This window comes from Moschus berezovskii, chromosome 11 (assembly GCF_049115385.1).
Source record: "Moschus berezovskii isolate FMDL1 chromosome 11, NW_MosBer_1.0, whole genome shotgun sequence".
Classification (NCBI taxonomy): Eukaryota; Metazoa; Chordata; class Mammalia; order Artiodactyla; family Moschidae; genus Moschus; species Moschus berezovskii.
In genome coordinates, this window is record NC_142470.1 from 10,637,381 (window position 1) to 10,653,892 (window position 16,512).

Sequence of the window (16,512 nt, forward strand, 5' to 3'; positions counted from 1 at the left end):
CCTTCAGCGGGGTGTTGAAGGTCAGCAGCTGCAGTGGTTCATAATCTGATCCTTGCAGAGGTAGAGGGCCAGTGCCAATTTGTGGGTGATGCAGGTAAGGCATGATTTACGTTGAGGGGCAGGAGTGGAGCTGGAGGGGAAGAAGGGACAGAGGCATAAGGATGAAAATGAAGGTTGGAAGCAAAATAGAAAAGATTCTGGACAGAAGAGAAATCGGATCTTACTCTAGGAGAAAGCGGGGAAGGGAGGCATGGAAACCCATCATTTGTGATCATGGAGGTGTTTCCTCAGGAGACTTTTCAGGGGGTGTGAGTGATCCAGGGATTGGGGCAGTGAAGAATAGGAGAGGTGGGTGGACTAGAGCACTAAAGATTGAAATAGCCAAATCCAGAAAAGAACTGACGACTAAAAAGTCACTTGCCATCTGCTTTTAGGAGGGTTAGATCATAGCCACTGCAGCTGCTGACCTTCAACGCCCCCTGAAAGGAGTTCAGGGTGGAGACAGGAATGAGGCACTCCTTCGTCTGGAAAAACTGGCAGAGAGGCATTTTGGAGAAATTTTCATGGACCCAATTTCCTGCATCTTCTCACATCTAGAAAAATCACTAAAATCATTCATGGAGACACCTTCTCATGACTAGCAGCAACCTTTTAGTGAGATGCATGCTTCCCTGCATGCACCGCCTTCACCGAAATCATGAATGTATCAGCCTCCCCTTCCCCCAGAGCAGGTCCTCTAAGCTGTTTGAGAGCCACCTCAGTAAGTCCCCAAATAAAACTGGACTCACAGCTCTTACACTGAGCTTTTTTTTTCCAGTCAACGGTATAAAGGGAAGTTTCGGAAGTTGTGTCACTATTATTCATGACCACAGCAGCACAAACCTAAGTGCATGAGGGAAGCTTTTAGTTAAAAACAGGTGGAGTGATTTTTGTGTTTATAGGTCATTCCGGTGTTCCTGGGATGTCATGACGCAGAACCAGCGCTGCCCCTCAGCTCTGCTGGCTGATGTCAGAGAAGAGTGCTTCTCTAGGATTACCTGGCCTGGATTACCTGGTCACCCACAATACATCAGTCCTGGTTCAAGTTCATTAAACCAGATTAGAAAGAAGCTGGCTGCCTAAACTGGTGTTCACTGGCTGGAGTCTCAAGTCCCTCCTTGAGTCAGTTCAGTGGGCAGCCTCTTCCATCAGGGTTTCCAAACACCCATGGTCCATGCTGGCAACCTCCGCGTCACTGCACTCTACTGCATCCCTCAGTTAAATGCTGGCACAGAACTATTTCAAGACCATATAAACACACACACACACACACACACACACACACACGTATTATACACACATGCCTGCCAGCCTGCTAAGTTGCTTCAGTCACATCCGACTCTGCGACCCCATAGACTGTAGTCCACTGGGCTCCTCCTCTGTCCATGGGATTCTCCAGGCAAGAATACTGGAGTGGGTTGCCATACCCTCCTCCAGGGGATCTTCCTGACCCAAGGATCAAACCCTCATCTTCTGCGGCTCCTGCACTGCAGGAGTGGGTCCTTTACCACTGAGCCACTGGGGAAGCCCCATATACACATACATATATGCATATATACACATATTTGTATATCCATGTATAAGTCCGTGTATACAGATATATTCACCAAGACTGGATGTCCAGGACCACTGAGGTAGTAGAGCCCAACTCAGGAAAAACCCTTCAAAGAGGTTTTCATTGGCCTTAGAATTGACTAGTGGCAGATCTAAAACAAGAACCATTTTCAGTCTCCTGGACCTGACATTACAACTTCATACCACTTGAAACCCGTGACTTTCCAGGAAGTAGCAAGAATGATCTAGATGATCCCATTGGTGTGGCCCAGCTTTGCTGTGGAGGAGGTGTTTCGGGGCATCACTGTGACACTGGGCTGGTGGGATGGCCTTAGCACCTCCCCTTCCTGTCACGTGTGACTTGCTTATGTGCCCACCTCCCTCCGTCTCCCCCTACCCCACCAGGCTGGCTCACTCCCAGACTGCTACCCCTAAGCTACTGCAGAAAGAAAGTTGCTCAGTCACGTCCAACTCTGTGACCCTATGGGCTATACAGTCCATAGAATTCTCCAGGCCAGAATACTGATGTAGGTAGCCTTTCCCTTTTCCAGGGGATCTTTCCAACCCAGGGATCGAACTTGGGTCTCCTGCATTGCAGGCAGATTCTTTACCAACTGAGCTATCAGGGAAGCCCAAGCTGCAGCAGACATAGCCTCAGCTGTCACTATCACAGCCACAAGAGAAGGAAAAGAACATTGTTACTGATCAAAAAGTGAGTGAGAGAGAGGAAGGGGTTGGAACTCATGTACTGACTGAGAGGATCAGAAATAGGAGGGGAAGTGACTGCTTACAGGTTCTCTCACTTTCAGCAGAGGGCAGGTCGGAGAAAAAATCCAGTTGGGGGAAAAAATCCAGTTGGAAGCTGGGGCTGCTGGAAACAATGCTGTTACTTAACACAGGACAGCAGTTATGAATGGAAACCAAAGGCAACAGAAACCAAACAGCCATTTTAAAAGCTAAAACAATGAGGATGATTAGATGGTAAGTTTTCACACAGAAATTCGAACACCGTGATAATCAAATGTTTAGCAATTTGAAGTTTGGGAAAGAAACAGTTTTTATATAACCAGAAGATTATCAGAAGAGAAAACATTTGGATTTAAGTAAAATTAAAAAAAAAAAAGCTATCCTTAAAGGATATTGGATTGGCTACTAGGTCCTTTATCCTTCTTTTTTGGCCATGCTGTGCAGCATGAAGTATCTCAGTTCCTTTATCAGGGACTGGAACTATGCCCCCAGCAGTGGAAGCGCAGATATCTTAACCACTGGACCACCAAGGAAGTTCCTGCCAGGCCCTGTATCCTTTAAAAGGGGCTCCACCCACCTTGGGGATGTGGAGCCAAAACTTTAGGAATTGAACACCTTTCACAGATCACACATTTTTTAGTTAGCATCAGAGTCAGAGGGGGAGTTTGCTAGGTATGCAGATTTTTTCTTCTGTTCTTCCCCCAAAATTGATTCAATGTGCTCTGTGAGGAATAATGAGTCAGCAGTTTATCATCCCAGGAGGACAGTGCACGTGGTCCTCCAGTTCATACTTTGTGAAATGCTGATTCATGGTGCTGCTCTAAGTTCCGCAAAAATGTCACCTGGAGTACTTGTTTAGACTCCTGTCCCATCCCCTATGCGTGCTGATTTATCAGCAAGAGCACCAGGTGATTCTTAACAGTGAGGTCTGAAAACAATGTTTTACAGAACTGCCTAAGGCACTTAAAATGGACCTGTTTTGAGTGCCACCCCCAAAGATTGTGGGCTTCCCTGGTGGTTCAGATGGTAAAGAATCTGCCTGCAATGCAGAAGACCTGGGTTTGATCCCTGGGTCAGGAAGACCCCCTGGAGAAGGACATGGCTACCCACTCCAGTATTCTTGCCTAGAGAATTCCATGGACAGAGGAGCCTAGTGGGCTACAGTCCACGGGGTCACAAAGTGTCAGACATGACTGAGCAACTAACATTTTCACTTTCCCAAAGATTGTAGTTTATTTGGTCAGAGTGAGTCAGATCAGACAGATCTCTTGACTAAATTCACCAGGAATTACTGATATGAAACATCAGCAGTTATGGAGACAAAAGTTCTGTCAACTAGTAACTAGTAGGGCTAAGGAGAGCTGAAGTAAAACGTTCCATGTTTAAAAATCACACTGGATACTTTTTTACAGGAGCATAAAATTTAATGATTCGGGCCAGCAATATGCTGAAATCCTAGTTAACAGAAATGAGATTACCATGGTTTTCATGTTCACTGTCGATAACAGGTTCAATGACAGAATTGAGAGCTTTATCCATTTTAGCACAAAATGTGGAAGATGCTTCCTGGATCCTCATAACCAGATTTTCCTGCCTCTCTGATCAATTTTCTTCCCCCCTAAAGTCTTTGTACTGTATTTTGGTGCCCTAAGAGGATGGAATATGATTCTTCTAGAATGAAATGACTGACTCGAAAGCTCTTCAATGAATACTTAAGTCTCTAGGTAGAGACACATTTACAGCTAAGAGGAGCTTCTGACCTGATTTCACTTTCCAGGATCGTGACATATTTTACAGGCAGCACTGCAGGGACGCCTAACTGAACACCATCACTGGCTCTGCATCCTCAGGGAAAAGCCGCAGAGCCGCTTACTTAGAGAGGGTTGAGTAGGCACAAATATACCAAGACTCCAGATGACACAGGGAATTCCAAATTGGCAAGAAAAGTTGAATTCTATTTTCAGTTCTAGGAAAGTCATAGCATTAATTTTAACACTGAACAGACTGAGTGAAAACTGAACCCTAATCCAGTTTTTAAATGTTTCCTTCCAAATTAAGTGCAATCAATATGAACAAAGTGCTTTTCCACCAGCTAGTAGAATGAGCTGGCCTCTGCAACAAGGGCTCCTTGGCTAATAGAAACTCCCTTCAACTGAGAAGATTAATCAAGGCTCCCGTGAATACCATGATTAGGACTTCTGCGCTCAGAACTAAGGCTGATGAATAGCTAACCAAATACAGGATTCAGACAGGAACTGTGTTAAGGAGTAAATGTGCACCATCTCATTAGCAACTGCTGGATAATTCCAATTCCTTCCTGTAGTTAACAAACACCCTTAGATGTTCAGATGAAAAAGACGAGTGTGAATTCATGGAGAACCTTAGTCATACCTGAGAAGTCAGAGAAATTTTCAGAAATGCTTCCAAATACAAAAGAGAGGATGGAAACATAAAACCCAATGGATTCAACTGCTCTCCCTTTTTAATCAATTTTTACACAATGATATTGTACATGAGAAATCACATTAGGAGACAGGATGGGTTTCCTGTACATATACAAGATGGTGCAAGCTCATTCACTGAGGCTTATAGGTTTTTATCAGTTTCAAGAGGAGAGGCAGTACAAAGCTTTTCCACACAGGTGAAACACAAGAATACGGTAGACAAGACAGAACGTCAGCTCAGCAGAGGTGAATTCTTAAGGCGTGTGGCTCCTGCCCACAGTGTCGGCCACGAACCAGGTGTCGAGGACTTTCTCTCCCGGGTATTTAACCTTTGACGAGCACAGGCCTGTGGGACATGCAGCTCTGTGGTGATGCCACAGCTCAACCACACCAACCTTGACACTGACGCAAAGCATATCTTCCTTTCTCCAAGTATTCTCAAGAGTAATAAAGCTATTCCAGGTCACCCTACTCCTTGGGTAACCTACATTTAAAATATATGATTATTAATCTGGCAACATTCTCAAGCATTTTGGCAAAGTATCTCAAATATTTCATCACTGTTCATCTACTCAACTAAAAATTCTTTGAGCTTCAAGAAGATCTTTTCTGACTTCCCCCCTAAAGTATGACAATGACATATAGAATAAACTTACTAGTTAAAAGAACTAAACAGAAGGCAGACTTTTCCTTACAAAATAAAGCAGGAATGGAAATGGAAGAGAAAGCCTAGGACACACATCAATGGAGGACGTTGAGTCCACAAACGATTCTATCACTTCAACACAATCCGCTAACAATTCTGAGCAAGTGCGTTCCTACTTTCCTTTTTCACACCCAATCTCATCAGACACAGGAACTGTTAAATCTTCACGATGTTGATCTTCACTTGGCCACGGAATTCCCATGGCAGGCAATGGGGAAACAGTGCCAACCAGCATGCACAGTCAGGTACAGCTTCCTGTGGCCAAAACTAGACCTTGTCACTGCCTGGGACGGGTTTTAATTCTCTCGCTTACATACCTCAGGAACATGTAGGTTGAAAGTCGACATTAAACAAAGGCTTCCAGGACACAACAGGGAGAGAAAAACCCATGCATCTCATCCACATCTATTTTCCATCCTTCACAAAGCCTAACCCTCTTACAGTGATTTCATATCTGTATAAAACGGCTTTTATAAACAGGCTTTTAAAAAGAAAAAGCAGGAGAAATTAGTTAACTGTGGCTGAGATTTGACCTAAAGTAGAGAAAGAAAGCAAAATGTTTATCAGATTTAAAAAATAATACTTTTACAAATAAAAGATAATCTTCAATCTGTAATTCTATTACTTAACTATTTCTGGAAGCAGAGTATTTATACAAAACATGAACTGATTTTTTTGTGTGAGATAATTCCACAGAATTACAGTGAACATTTAACGTTATCTTTGTAAATTCCCTGTAATAATCATCAGCTACTGAAGGTTTCCTACGTGTGATTTTGCATTTTTGCACAATCCTTCATATAACCTATGTCCTGGGAGGAACTGTGGTTAAGAAACAGCTGAAGGACAACTATTCCTTTCCTGAAAGAGTAAAATCAGATCACTCCCTGTCTCACACCCGCCACTGCCACACACACACAGTGGTTGTTTACTCACTGAATTGTGTCTGACTCTATGTGACCCAATGGACTATAGCCGGTCGGCCTCCGCTGTCCATGGGATTTCCCCGGCAAGAATACTGGAGTGGGTTGCCATGCCCTTCTCCTGAACCCAGAGATTGAACCTGAGTTTCCTCAGATGCTTTACTGCTGAGCCACCTGGGAAGCCCATGCAGACAGTTATCAATTCCTAAACTCAGCACTCAACACTCCACTAAACCCTGTGACAAAACTACCAGTGACAGTTAACGCTGAAGCAGTCCTTACTCCTGACCGGCTTCCAGAAGAAAACAGCTTAAACAGCTGGGCTGTGCGCTTCTCTGCCAGCACCTGAGTCAAGACACCAGCACCCACCTCCATCTCGGATGTAACTGTGATGCCAGATCTCTGAGGTCCTCTTCTCACATCTGTCTCAAGCCCTGCAGAGCCCTATCCCTTGCCTCCACAGAAAAGAGCCCCATGCAGTGTCCACATCTTCATATTTATTTCCATGGTAAAAACGTGCAATAGTTAGTAACCACCATGGGGGTAAAAAATCGAACTGATTTATGAGTTAAATCCCCAAACAATATATTTCAACTATTCCAAGACTTCTGTTGACTTAACATTTATTGACTCAAATGCTGAACTCCCCCCTCGGCCTTAGAAATCATGTGAAGACAGTTTGTCTTGTAAAGTATCTATGATGGGATTTGACTTCTAAGACCTAAATGAACTTGACCGTTACAGTCCATGAAGCATGACTGTACATAGATTTCTTGATCTAACATTCAAGAGGACATTTTTCAGTACTACTTTAATTTTGACCCATCCCTAAAAGGCAGAAACCTCATCTCACAATCCTCTGCAACTTATCTCAGTATTTTAGAGTAAAGGAATGAGAAGAGGTCAAGGCATAAAGAAAACCCAGCTTCTTTAGGCACAGTGGAGCACAGAGGTCCTGGAAAGACAGCCTCTGTCCTAATCTGCTCAAGGCTGTTGGTCACAGTTTCCTTAAACATACCTGGAAATGCTGCCAGCAACAAGAGACTCAAAGGAGGGGACCAATTTTCATAAAAGAAGTTAAACACGTTTAGGAAACATACAGAGCGAAACCAGTCAGTGATGGCCTACGTGTAAGACTTGTGCTTGAAGCTTTGGTGGGCCTCCTTGGCCTGTTTCTCAGACACCAAAACCCATTCCTGATTAATTAGCAACACACGATCAAACCAAAATACAGAAACACATACTTTTGTTCAGAAGAGGGAAACAAAGGCACAGAAACCTGCCAAAATAGATTTTTCCCCCCCATAAGAATAGTATGGTTGATTAAAATAGTTTATCACTAGTAAAACTTGTATCACTAAAGCAGACAATACAAATTAGTTTTTAAAAAAAATGACATTCACTGAATTCCTGGTCTGTGCATTCAATGTGAATCATCATGAAAAATATATTACAGTTAGAGGTTTGTAAGGAGCTCTGGCCAGGGTTTCGACACTATAGTTAACATTTCAGATGAGAAGTACCACAAGGATGGGTTAGATATCTACTGTTCCTTTGTATGCCACGTATGATGATTAAACAAACGGTCCATCTCCTACTGCAGGCTCAAAGACGTCCAGGGTGAAAAAGTCTAAGTGATATATTCAATGAGTTTATACCCCTCATCAAAGGCAGCCCTGTGCATCAAATTCCATACCTAGAAAGTTCAATAAACTGTGTTACACTTTAATAAATATTTCTGTGTATTTGTTCGCCTTTTGCTTTTAAGCTCAGCTTAAATGTTGTCAAGGAAACCATTTCACAAGAGGGTACATGACAACCTACTATCAGCAATATTCCTTGTTTATTAGAATCTGAAGATGTCCATATTACATCAAATATAAATATATATCATATTTACATTTCCTTCTTAGCTTTTCAATTTAGGTGAGTGTATTTATAGATAATGCCACTAATGTCACCACTATTATAATCCTCAGTGCAACTGGTATTTTCCTTCCGTTAGATGCATCCAAGATTAGACAGCATCTTAAAAGAGGTGTACTGTTCTTTTTTTTTTTTTAAATGAAAAGAAAGAACGAGCATCCATAAACAGAGATCTAGGAATTTTCTAGGAGATTTTGTGGGTTTTTTTTTTTTCGTATTTCAAAATACTTGAAAAATGTGGTCCCTTTTTGCAGTACTATTCTCTATGTGGGGACAAGAAATTAATGAAATATGCAACTCAGAAAGGAAAAGAACTCAAAGAAAAGAGAACCTGCTTGTTAGCTCATTAATCTGTTTAGTAAAGATCCGTTTTAAAAGGTCTGAACACTGTACAATATTATACAAAAACAATCTTCAGCCTTTGAAGCAGCTGGTACATTTTCTAAGAGATCTGTTTGCCCCACTAACAGTCTGCTGCCTTGGTGGGCCTTTGTCTTGGTCACTTTCGGTCATCGATAGTCTTAATGAATTCCACGGCTGCTGTGAACTGCATCCACCAATAGGACTCCTCTCCAGACAGACAGCTGGCGTAAAAGCTACTGATGTACTGAACAGTGGACAGCAAACACGGTGGATTTGCCTAGAGAAGTGAAAAATAAAGTCAATTACTCAGCCGGAAAAATCACTTATGGTAACATCTTTCAAATGTTTTCCTGTGAAAAAGAGATACAGTCCTTTTGAAAACAATCCCCCAAATCCTTTTTGGAACTAATTCATAAACCCGAGTTACTGTGAGGAGCAAGTGTATTGGAAAGAAGATTCAGGTTTTAATCCTGGCTCAACTATCTAGAGCTTTCTAGCCTAACAAAACACTTGACCTCGCTGGTCCTTAGAGGGGCTGAACTAATCCCAGTGGCTTTACTCAACATCCCAGGATTCCAGAATGTTAGATAAGGAAGGAAATGCTGCAGACAAACTGAGTTATATCTATCTACTAAGTATGGGTAGAACCAGCTGAGAAAGAAAAAAAAAACTAAAAAAAGAGTAGGCCCTCTGCTGCAGGAGGTAGCACAGAAAAAGTCCTGCTTGTTCACCTCCAGGTTCAGGTGTGTTACATCGGGAGGACAAGCTAAGCTCTGTTCCTTAAAAGGGGCTGAGGCTGGCTCGGCGTAGAGACTAAACATCACCTGTGGAAGAGAGATGAGCAAAGGGCAACAGGAGGAGTGAAGAAGGCTGATCGCACACTGATTCAGTCAGGGTTCTGACTCTGAGCTAAGAGTTCAGGTTGCAGACATACTGCAACATTAAGAGTTAGTAAGCTACATGTCCGGAGAAGGCAATGGCAAGCCACTCCAGTATTCTTGCCTAGAAAATCCCATGGATGGAGGAGCCTGGTAGGCTACAGTCCGTGGGGTCGCTAAGGGTCGGACACGACTGAGCGACTTCACTTTCACTTTTCACTTTCACACACTGGAGAAGGAAATGGCAACCCACTCCGGTGTTCTTGCCTGGAGAATCCCAGGGACGGGGGAGCCTGGTGGGCTTCCGTCTAGGGGGTCACACAGAGTCGGACACGACTGAAGTGACTTAGCAGCAGCAGCAAGCTATATGTCTTGGGCTTCCCTGGTGGCTCAGAGGTTAAAGCTTCTGCCTCCAATGCGGGACACCCGGGTTCCATCCCTGGGTCGGGAAGATCCCCTGGAGAAGGAAACGGTAACCCACTCCAGTATTCTTGCCTGGAGAATCCCATGGATGGAGAAGCCTGGTAGGCTACAGTCCACAGGGTCGCACAGAGTCGGACACGACTGAGCGACGGAACAGAAGCTATATGTCAAATACACTGTAGACATCACCAGAGGGCTGAGCTGACTGGAACACATACTGGGTGGCTGTTGTGCACCCAAACTGCAGGGTCCCCACCGCCAAACCAAAATGTTCAAAATAAACCATTTAAGTGGTGACACTTTAAAGTCAAAAAAGGACAAGAGGTGTCAGTACTTTTAAAAACAATATGGTACAATTACTAAAACATGAGGTCAAAAGAGGAGAAAGATGACAGGAAAATGGAGTAGTTGACGTGATAACCACTATGAAGAATTCAACTTGAAAGACGGTAAAAGCATTACGGCCAGAGAACCTGCCCTCATTCATTCACTCAGGAATTACCTACTGAGCTCCCAGCAAGACCTCCAGGCACTGCTTTAAAAAGCTGAAAATGTTCATCTAGGAATCTAGCTCTTCCTTTCTCTGGAAAACCCTAACTTCTAGACAGAACATAACTTGACGTTAGCTACTTTCTTCCTGGGTATCACTGAGCTGGACCCTTGTGAAAGAGTCAAAGTCCGTAACACCTGGCGACTCTCTGCACACCCCTCAACTCAGGACACCAAAGAAACTCTTCTTGCGGGTAGTAGCGAGGACCTACCTTGATCAACACAAACACCAGCACAGGGACGAAGTCATCTGCCCCTGGGACGGAGTCCTCGTTGGCCAGGCTCAGGAGGTTCATGATGGTGGAACACATTCTCAAGATGCACTGCACCTTGTCGCGGGGCGTCTTGTAAGCACTTATTGTCCTGATTTCTGACTGTGCTGAGGGCCACGGTGCCTCCTTAAGATAAACCTAAGCGAGACCACACACAGACCATCATGCAGGTCTTGGACGGAAGGCAGTGACCAGAGCAACCTCCACGTCAAAAGGCAGTTGGGTGAAGCCGCTGCCTTTTCTTTTCAGAAAAACCAAATTGCAATTTTCCTTTTTTCAGAAAAACCATCAAATTGCAATTCCTCCCCGTCCTCCCACTTCAGAATTTTAAGCTTTTGAATTATTTGCTTTGCATTTTAAAATAAAACCACCCAGGGGAATTCCCTGGCCATTGAGTGGTTAGGACTCTGAGCTCTCACTGCCAGGGGCCCAGGTTCCATCCCCAGTCACTGGGGAACTAAGATCCCCGAGCTGCACGATGCAGCCCCAAAGGAAAAACAAACAAACAAACAAACCCACCCAGATAAATAGTAACAGAGACAGATGATAACACAGAACCTACAATTCATAAAATTTTAAACAATTATCTTTCTTAAAGAGCTAGAATGGGACTTATCTATGTATTGAAGCTGATTCCAAAAGCACCGACAAGCTACTTTTAAAATAGCTTAAAAATTAGTATGTACCTATGTTGCAGCAGCTCCAGAAATCAAGGACAATTAAAAATTTTATGCCAATTAATATCCAGATTCGAATGAAACAACCAGAAAACTCATATACCTAAAACTTCGCTGTTTTCCGATTTTGTAAGAGGTGTAAGACAGGTGAAAATCTTAGTATCAGGAACTAAAAGGCAATTCTGAGGCCACATTTAGATTCAGTTCCCTCTTCTGGACATGAGTTTTCACACTCTTTGAAGCTCCACCAGATCCCTTCTTATGGGACATTCCTGCAGAATGTTCTGGAAAGAACACTGATTGTTGAATGGCTAGGACTCCGAGGCACTATATGGTTATAAAAGCTTCAGTGGAGAGTGTGGCTGCCGCAGAAGGAGTGAGCTGTGAGCAGGAAGCCCTGCCTAAAGGGGGTGGTGTCAGGGCGGGGGCTCCCCCAGGCTGGCCCTCCCTCCGCTCACCTCTCACTACTAAGGTCCCTTCTCAGGCTAGGGAATTTTAATCCACGGAAAGACCTTTGAGAATTTTATCGACTGAATGACATCCAGTGCAAGTGGTTTCTTTATAACTTACTATATTCTGCTTCCCTGAGATATACCAAGACACTTTTGATTGAATAATACCATCCATACTGTATAAACTGTCATTACCTCTGGTATCTGAAGAGCTCTGTGATTTGCAGTCACTACTTTAGACAATCTCTGAATATGTTCATGAAGAACCCTGAAAATGCCCCAAAACACATATGTAAATAAATAATTCAGAAAAGAAGGTACACAGGTAGTCATAATCGGTTTTCTCAAAACAACATTTAAACCATTTTAGACTTACTTCTAGATACAGATTACCATTACAGTTGAGGCTCTCTCTTAGCTATAAGTATTCTGTCTTGGTCAAAAACTCTCACATGTAGGATCTGCTTAGAAAGGCTCAGTGAGCCAAGGGGATGCAGGGAGAAGAGTGGGAACCCCTCCTTTCTGGACCAGGGCAGCATCCACAGGAGAGGTGAGGGGAATCCTTAGCCTGGAAGCTACCTGGACAAACTAACTGGTGAACAGGCCAAGAAGAAGTGGAGGGGTCAAAGGCCAGAAAATGGAGATCACAGACGCTAGACGGAGAAGAGATGCTGAGGATGCTCACCTCTCATTTCAGAGATGACAATAATTAGGCCTAAAAAGATGAGGGATTTCCCTAAGACTACAAGGTGGTTAGCAGCAGAGGCTAAACCCAGTTTTTCTGCCTTCAGGTGTGCATTCCAGAACACAGTGCTAACTCTCTATAAACCTGCAAAGAGGAAAGAGAGGCATAACCGGCTTCAAAGGTGCTCTCCGCATTAAGTAGTTTGAATGTTCCCATTCCTCATCCCACCCTGGAAGCCAAAAACTGGGGCTCTGGAGAGAAAACAGAACCCAGTTGGCAAACTGCATACAGAAGCTTGAGGAGGGGTAAAAAGCCCCTGAGACTAGGAACAAGTGAGAGAGGCAGGTGGGAACGATCCTAACCCATTCACAGGAAAGTGAGCTCTCAAACATAGACGAGATATCTTAAAATTTCCATGAGAAAAAAAATCTTACAGAAACCACCACTGTCCCACCCTGAGGTCCTATTACATGGGCCCCTCAGGGTCGCGGGCACAGTGAGCCACTGGCACTGCTGGGGCTACACGGCAGCCACTGAGCAACACACTTGGGGGCAGAAACCAGGTCATAAACCAGTGGTCAAGAAAATGCAGAAGAGGAAAAAATTAAAATGCTGAGTCTCACTACCCCCAAATAATCACTGTTACCCTTCTAGATATTTTTTTTCAAGATGAGTATTCTTAGGATTGTTCTTAAAAATAGGCTTTATTGAGATTTAATTCATATGCCATATACTTCTTGATATTTTGATATTCAAATACCTATCATTCCCAATAAATAAAAAGTACATATCAGAAGTCACACACTGTGCTTGATGCCCTGATGGAGAGATGAATGAAGCACTGTGTTCCTGCACTCACGGAAGGAACAACCGGTGGAGGACAGAGGGATTCATCAAACAATCACACAAACCAGTGATCCGGAACAGGGGGCGGTTCTGCCCCCAAGGGGCACTCGGTAGTGTCTGGAGACAGTGTGGTTCTCACAGCTGGTAGGGTACTACCAGCCAAGGCCAGCCATGATGCTACATGTCCCACAAGGCACAGGACAGCCTCCCACATTAAAGAATCATCTGGCCCGAAATGTCAGCTGTGCCAGCTTGAGAAACCATGACTCAAATGTAAAACTGCAATGGTGGCAAGTGCTAAAGAAAGGTACCCAGGTCTGAGGCAGCCCTGCCAGGGCATCTCACCCATGCAGACAGGCTAGGAAGGGTTTCCCCCGAGCAAGTGAGGTCTGAATCCTGATCTGAAGGGTAAGAGTAGGTAGAAGAAAGAAGGGAAGAACAGCTGCGGCAGAGTCAACAGCAGTGCCTTCCACAATGGCCAGACCAGTGTATACCACCCTCCAGCCCAATTCCCCGCATCTCTGAGAACACAGCCCTTTCCTTCTTTTCGGTCTGGTAACTCTGAGAGGTACAAAAAAGAAACAGGTATCTTTTCCTTTACTACTCAGATATTCAGTTCAGTTGAGTTGTTCAGTCGTGTCTGACTCTATGTCTCACAAATAGCTCCTCTAAACTACGGGGCTGGCTGGGACAGCCCTACTTAGTCCATCACAGGCAGGAGCACTCACTGGTCACGGAGTATGTCCCCGTCCTGATTCGGGTAGAAGGCAAGTTTGAAGATCCGGTTCATCACACTTCGCTCAATGGCCAGCTGAGCGTCCTGAAGCTGTTCCTCGCTCGCGTTCTGCCATATGACGTCCTGGGCCATAGCGCCATACAGGAACTGCAGAAAATCTTCCACCTGGGCAGTTTTATCATCAGCGGCTGTGAGTTTCTGAAAGTCTCCAAAGCAAAATAATACGCTTTAAAATAGAGCACTTGAATGATTTTAAATAGAAAATTATTAGAAAGTAGCTAAAAATAGAAAACTGTTAAGACTCATAATCCACTACCCATACAGCTACCATGCTCTCAAAGCCGGAAATAACTGGGCATGGTTTCATTTGGGGAGAAAATACATCCAAATCATTAAAAACAGGGGAAAGGTAAGACACATGTGGAAGTTTAAGAACAAGAGGTTTGTTACAAAATGATATGCTTTGTTTAAAAAAAAATAAGAAAAATTGGGTGCATCCAAAACTTTGTTAATTTTTCCAACTTTTTATAAACTATAGATATTCAACCAGGATAAACACGACATTTATTGGTTGAACATCAAGGTTTAATTACTAGGAAATAACTGGGAAATTAAGAAACTGCTCTTAGGTAGGTTCTTAAAAAGTAGTACAAGAAAATTTCCCAAATCTTCCTGCTAACATACGGCTTCACCGAAGGGTCTCTGGTTACCTTGAATGAATTCCCTGATCTTCTTCTCTTTGCTCTCAAGTAGTAGCCTCACACAGACGGTGGTGAAGTATCGATTGGCCACTTCTTTGTCCCGCAGAACCCTCTGCAGTAGCCTTTCCAGGTGAGCCTGCGTGGTCTGCAGTCCTTGTCGACAGCGAGTGAGGTAAGCAATGTAGGGGGCCCTCTTCCTAAAAGCAAAGACACTCTGCAGGACACCAGACATACACAGTGCACACTTTCTTTGGAGACTAAGAGTCCTGACTTTTCTCCAAAGGAAAAAAACTACCTCAAAGACTCTGGTTTTACAAATGAGCCGATCGGCCTGCACACAACCATCCTGAGAACTGATTATGTTGCCAGGTCAAGAAACAGAGTCAGGACTTCCCTGGTGGTCCAGTAGTTGCAAGTCTGTCTGCCAAAGCAGGGAACATGGTTTCAATCCCACGTCCGGGAAGATTTCACACGCCGAAGGGCAACTAAACCTGCGTGCCACAGCTACTAAGCCTGAGATCTAGAGCCCATGTGCTGCAACTCCTGAAGCTGGCACTCCCTAGAGCCTGTGCTCTGCAACAAGAGGAGCCACCACCATGACAAGCCCACGTACCACAATTAGAGAAAGCCCTCACGCAGCAATGAAGACCCAGTGCAGCCAAAAATTATGCAAGGACAGAATGTACACTAGAGAGAACAGAACCAACACTTTATAACAACTTTAACTGAAGTATAATTTTTACAAAGAACGAATCACTATGTTGTACACCTGAAACTAATTTAACATTGTAAATCAACTACATTTCAATTAAAAAAAATAAGAAAGAAAGAAACAGAACTGTTTACCGGTCTGAACACTCAGCTCCCTAACTCCCTAAACACTACTAAATCTCTTCACATCGCTGGTCTGTTCTGCATTGGAGCAGTCTCCATGCTGGTAGAACCTCGTACTTAACAGGAAGTTGATTGCTACAAAAGACTAAAATAACGACAAAATACAGGTTGCTATATCACTAGATCATTAAATATACCACCAATTAGCTGCTTATAGTCTAAATGCAACAATCATTAGAGCACCCATTCCCTAAGCCTCTTTACTTCCTAAGCTTCTCAACTTAAATGTCAGCAGTGACAGGCAACAGGTAAATGGTAACAATTCCTAGGACTCCTCCTGCTTCCCTGGTCCATGGAAGCAGTCTTTTCAATCATCACTAAAAGAGGGAAATGACATCCTAGTTATCCTGGCCCCACTCCACCAAAGATGCTTTTGGGCCAAGCTGAAGTCAACTGTACTCTGTTAGGAAGATCTGAGTGAGTGAGTGAGTGAGTTAAAGGCGCTCAGTTGTGTCTGACTCTTTGTGACCCCATGGACTATACAGTCCATGGAATTCTCCAGGCCAGAATACTGGAGTGGGTAGCCTTTCCCTTCTCCAAGGGATCTTCCCAACCCAGGGATCAAATGCACCGCAGGCAGATTCTTTACCAGCTGAGCCACAAAGGAAGCCCAAGAATACTGGAGCGGGTAGCCTATCCCTTCTCCAGCGGATCTTCCCAACCCCGGAATCGAACTGAGGTCTCCTGTGTTGCAGGC

At 43.9% G+C, this 16,512-nt stretch overlaps 1 protein-coding gene across 7 annotated transcripts in view; it reads right to left on the reverse strand.

Annotated features, from left to right (window-relative positions):
* Positions 1–8,459: 8,459 nt before the first annotated feature.
* Positions 8,460–16,512, reverse strand: part of GAPVD1 (GTPase activating protein and VPS9 domains 1) — a 60,887-nt gene continuing 52,834 nt past the window's right edge. For all 7 annotated transcript variants that reach the window (XM_055399264.2, XM_055399260.2, XM_055399259.2 and 4 more), the window contains 5 exons: positions 14,931–15,118; positions 14,213–14,426; positions 12,149–12,221; positions 10,765–10,962; positions 8,460–8,979 (listed from right to left, as the gene is read on the reverse strand). In XM_055399264.2, the coding sequence (XP_055255239.2) occupies positions 8,839–8,979; positions 10,765–10,962; positions 12,149–12,221; positions 14,213–14,426; positions 14,931–15,118 (814 nt within the window). In that variant the 3' untranslated portion in view covers positions 8,460–8,838. The remainder of the gene's footprint in view (positions 8,980–10,764; positions 10,963–12,148; positions 12,222–14,212; positions 14,427–14,930; positions 15,119–16,512) is intronic.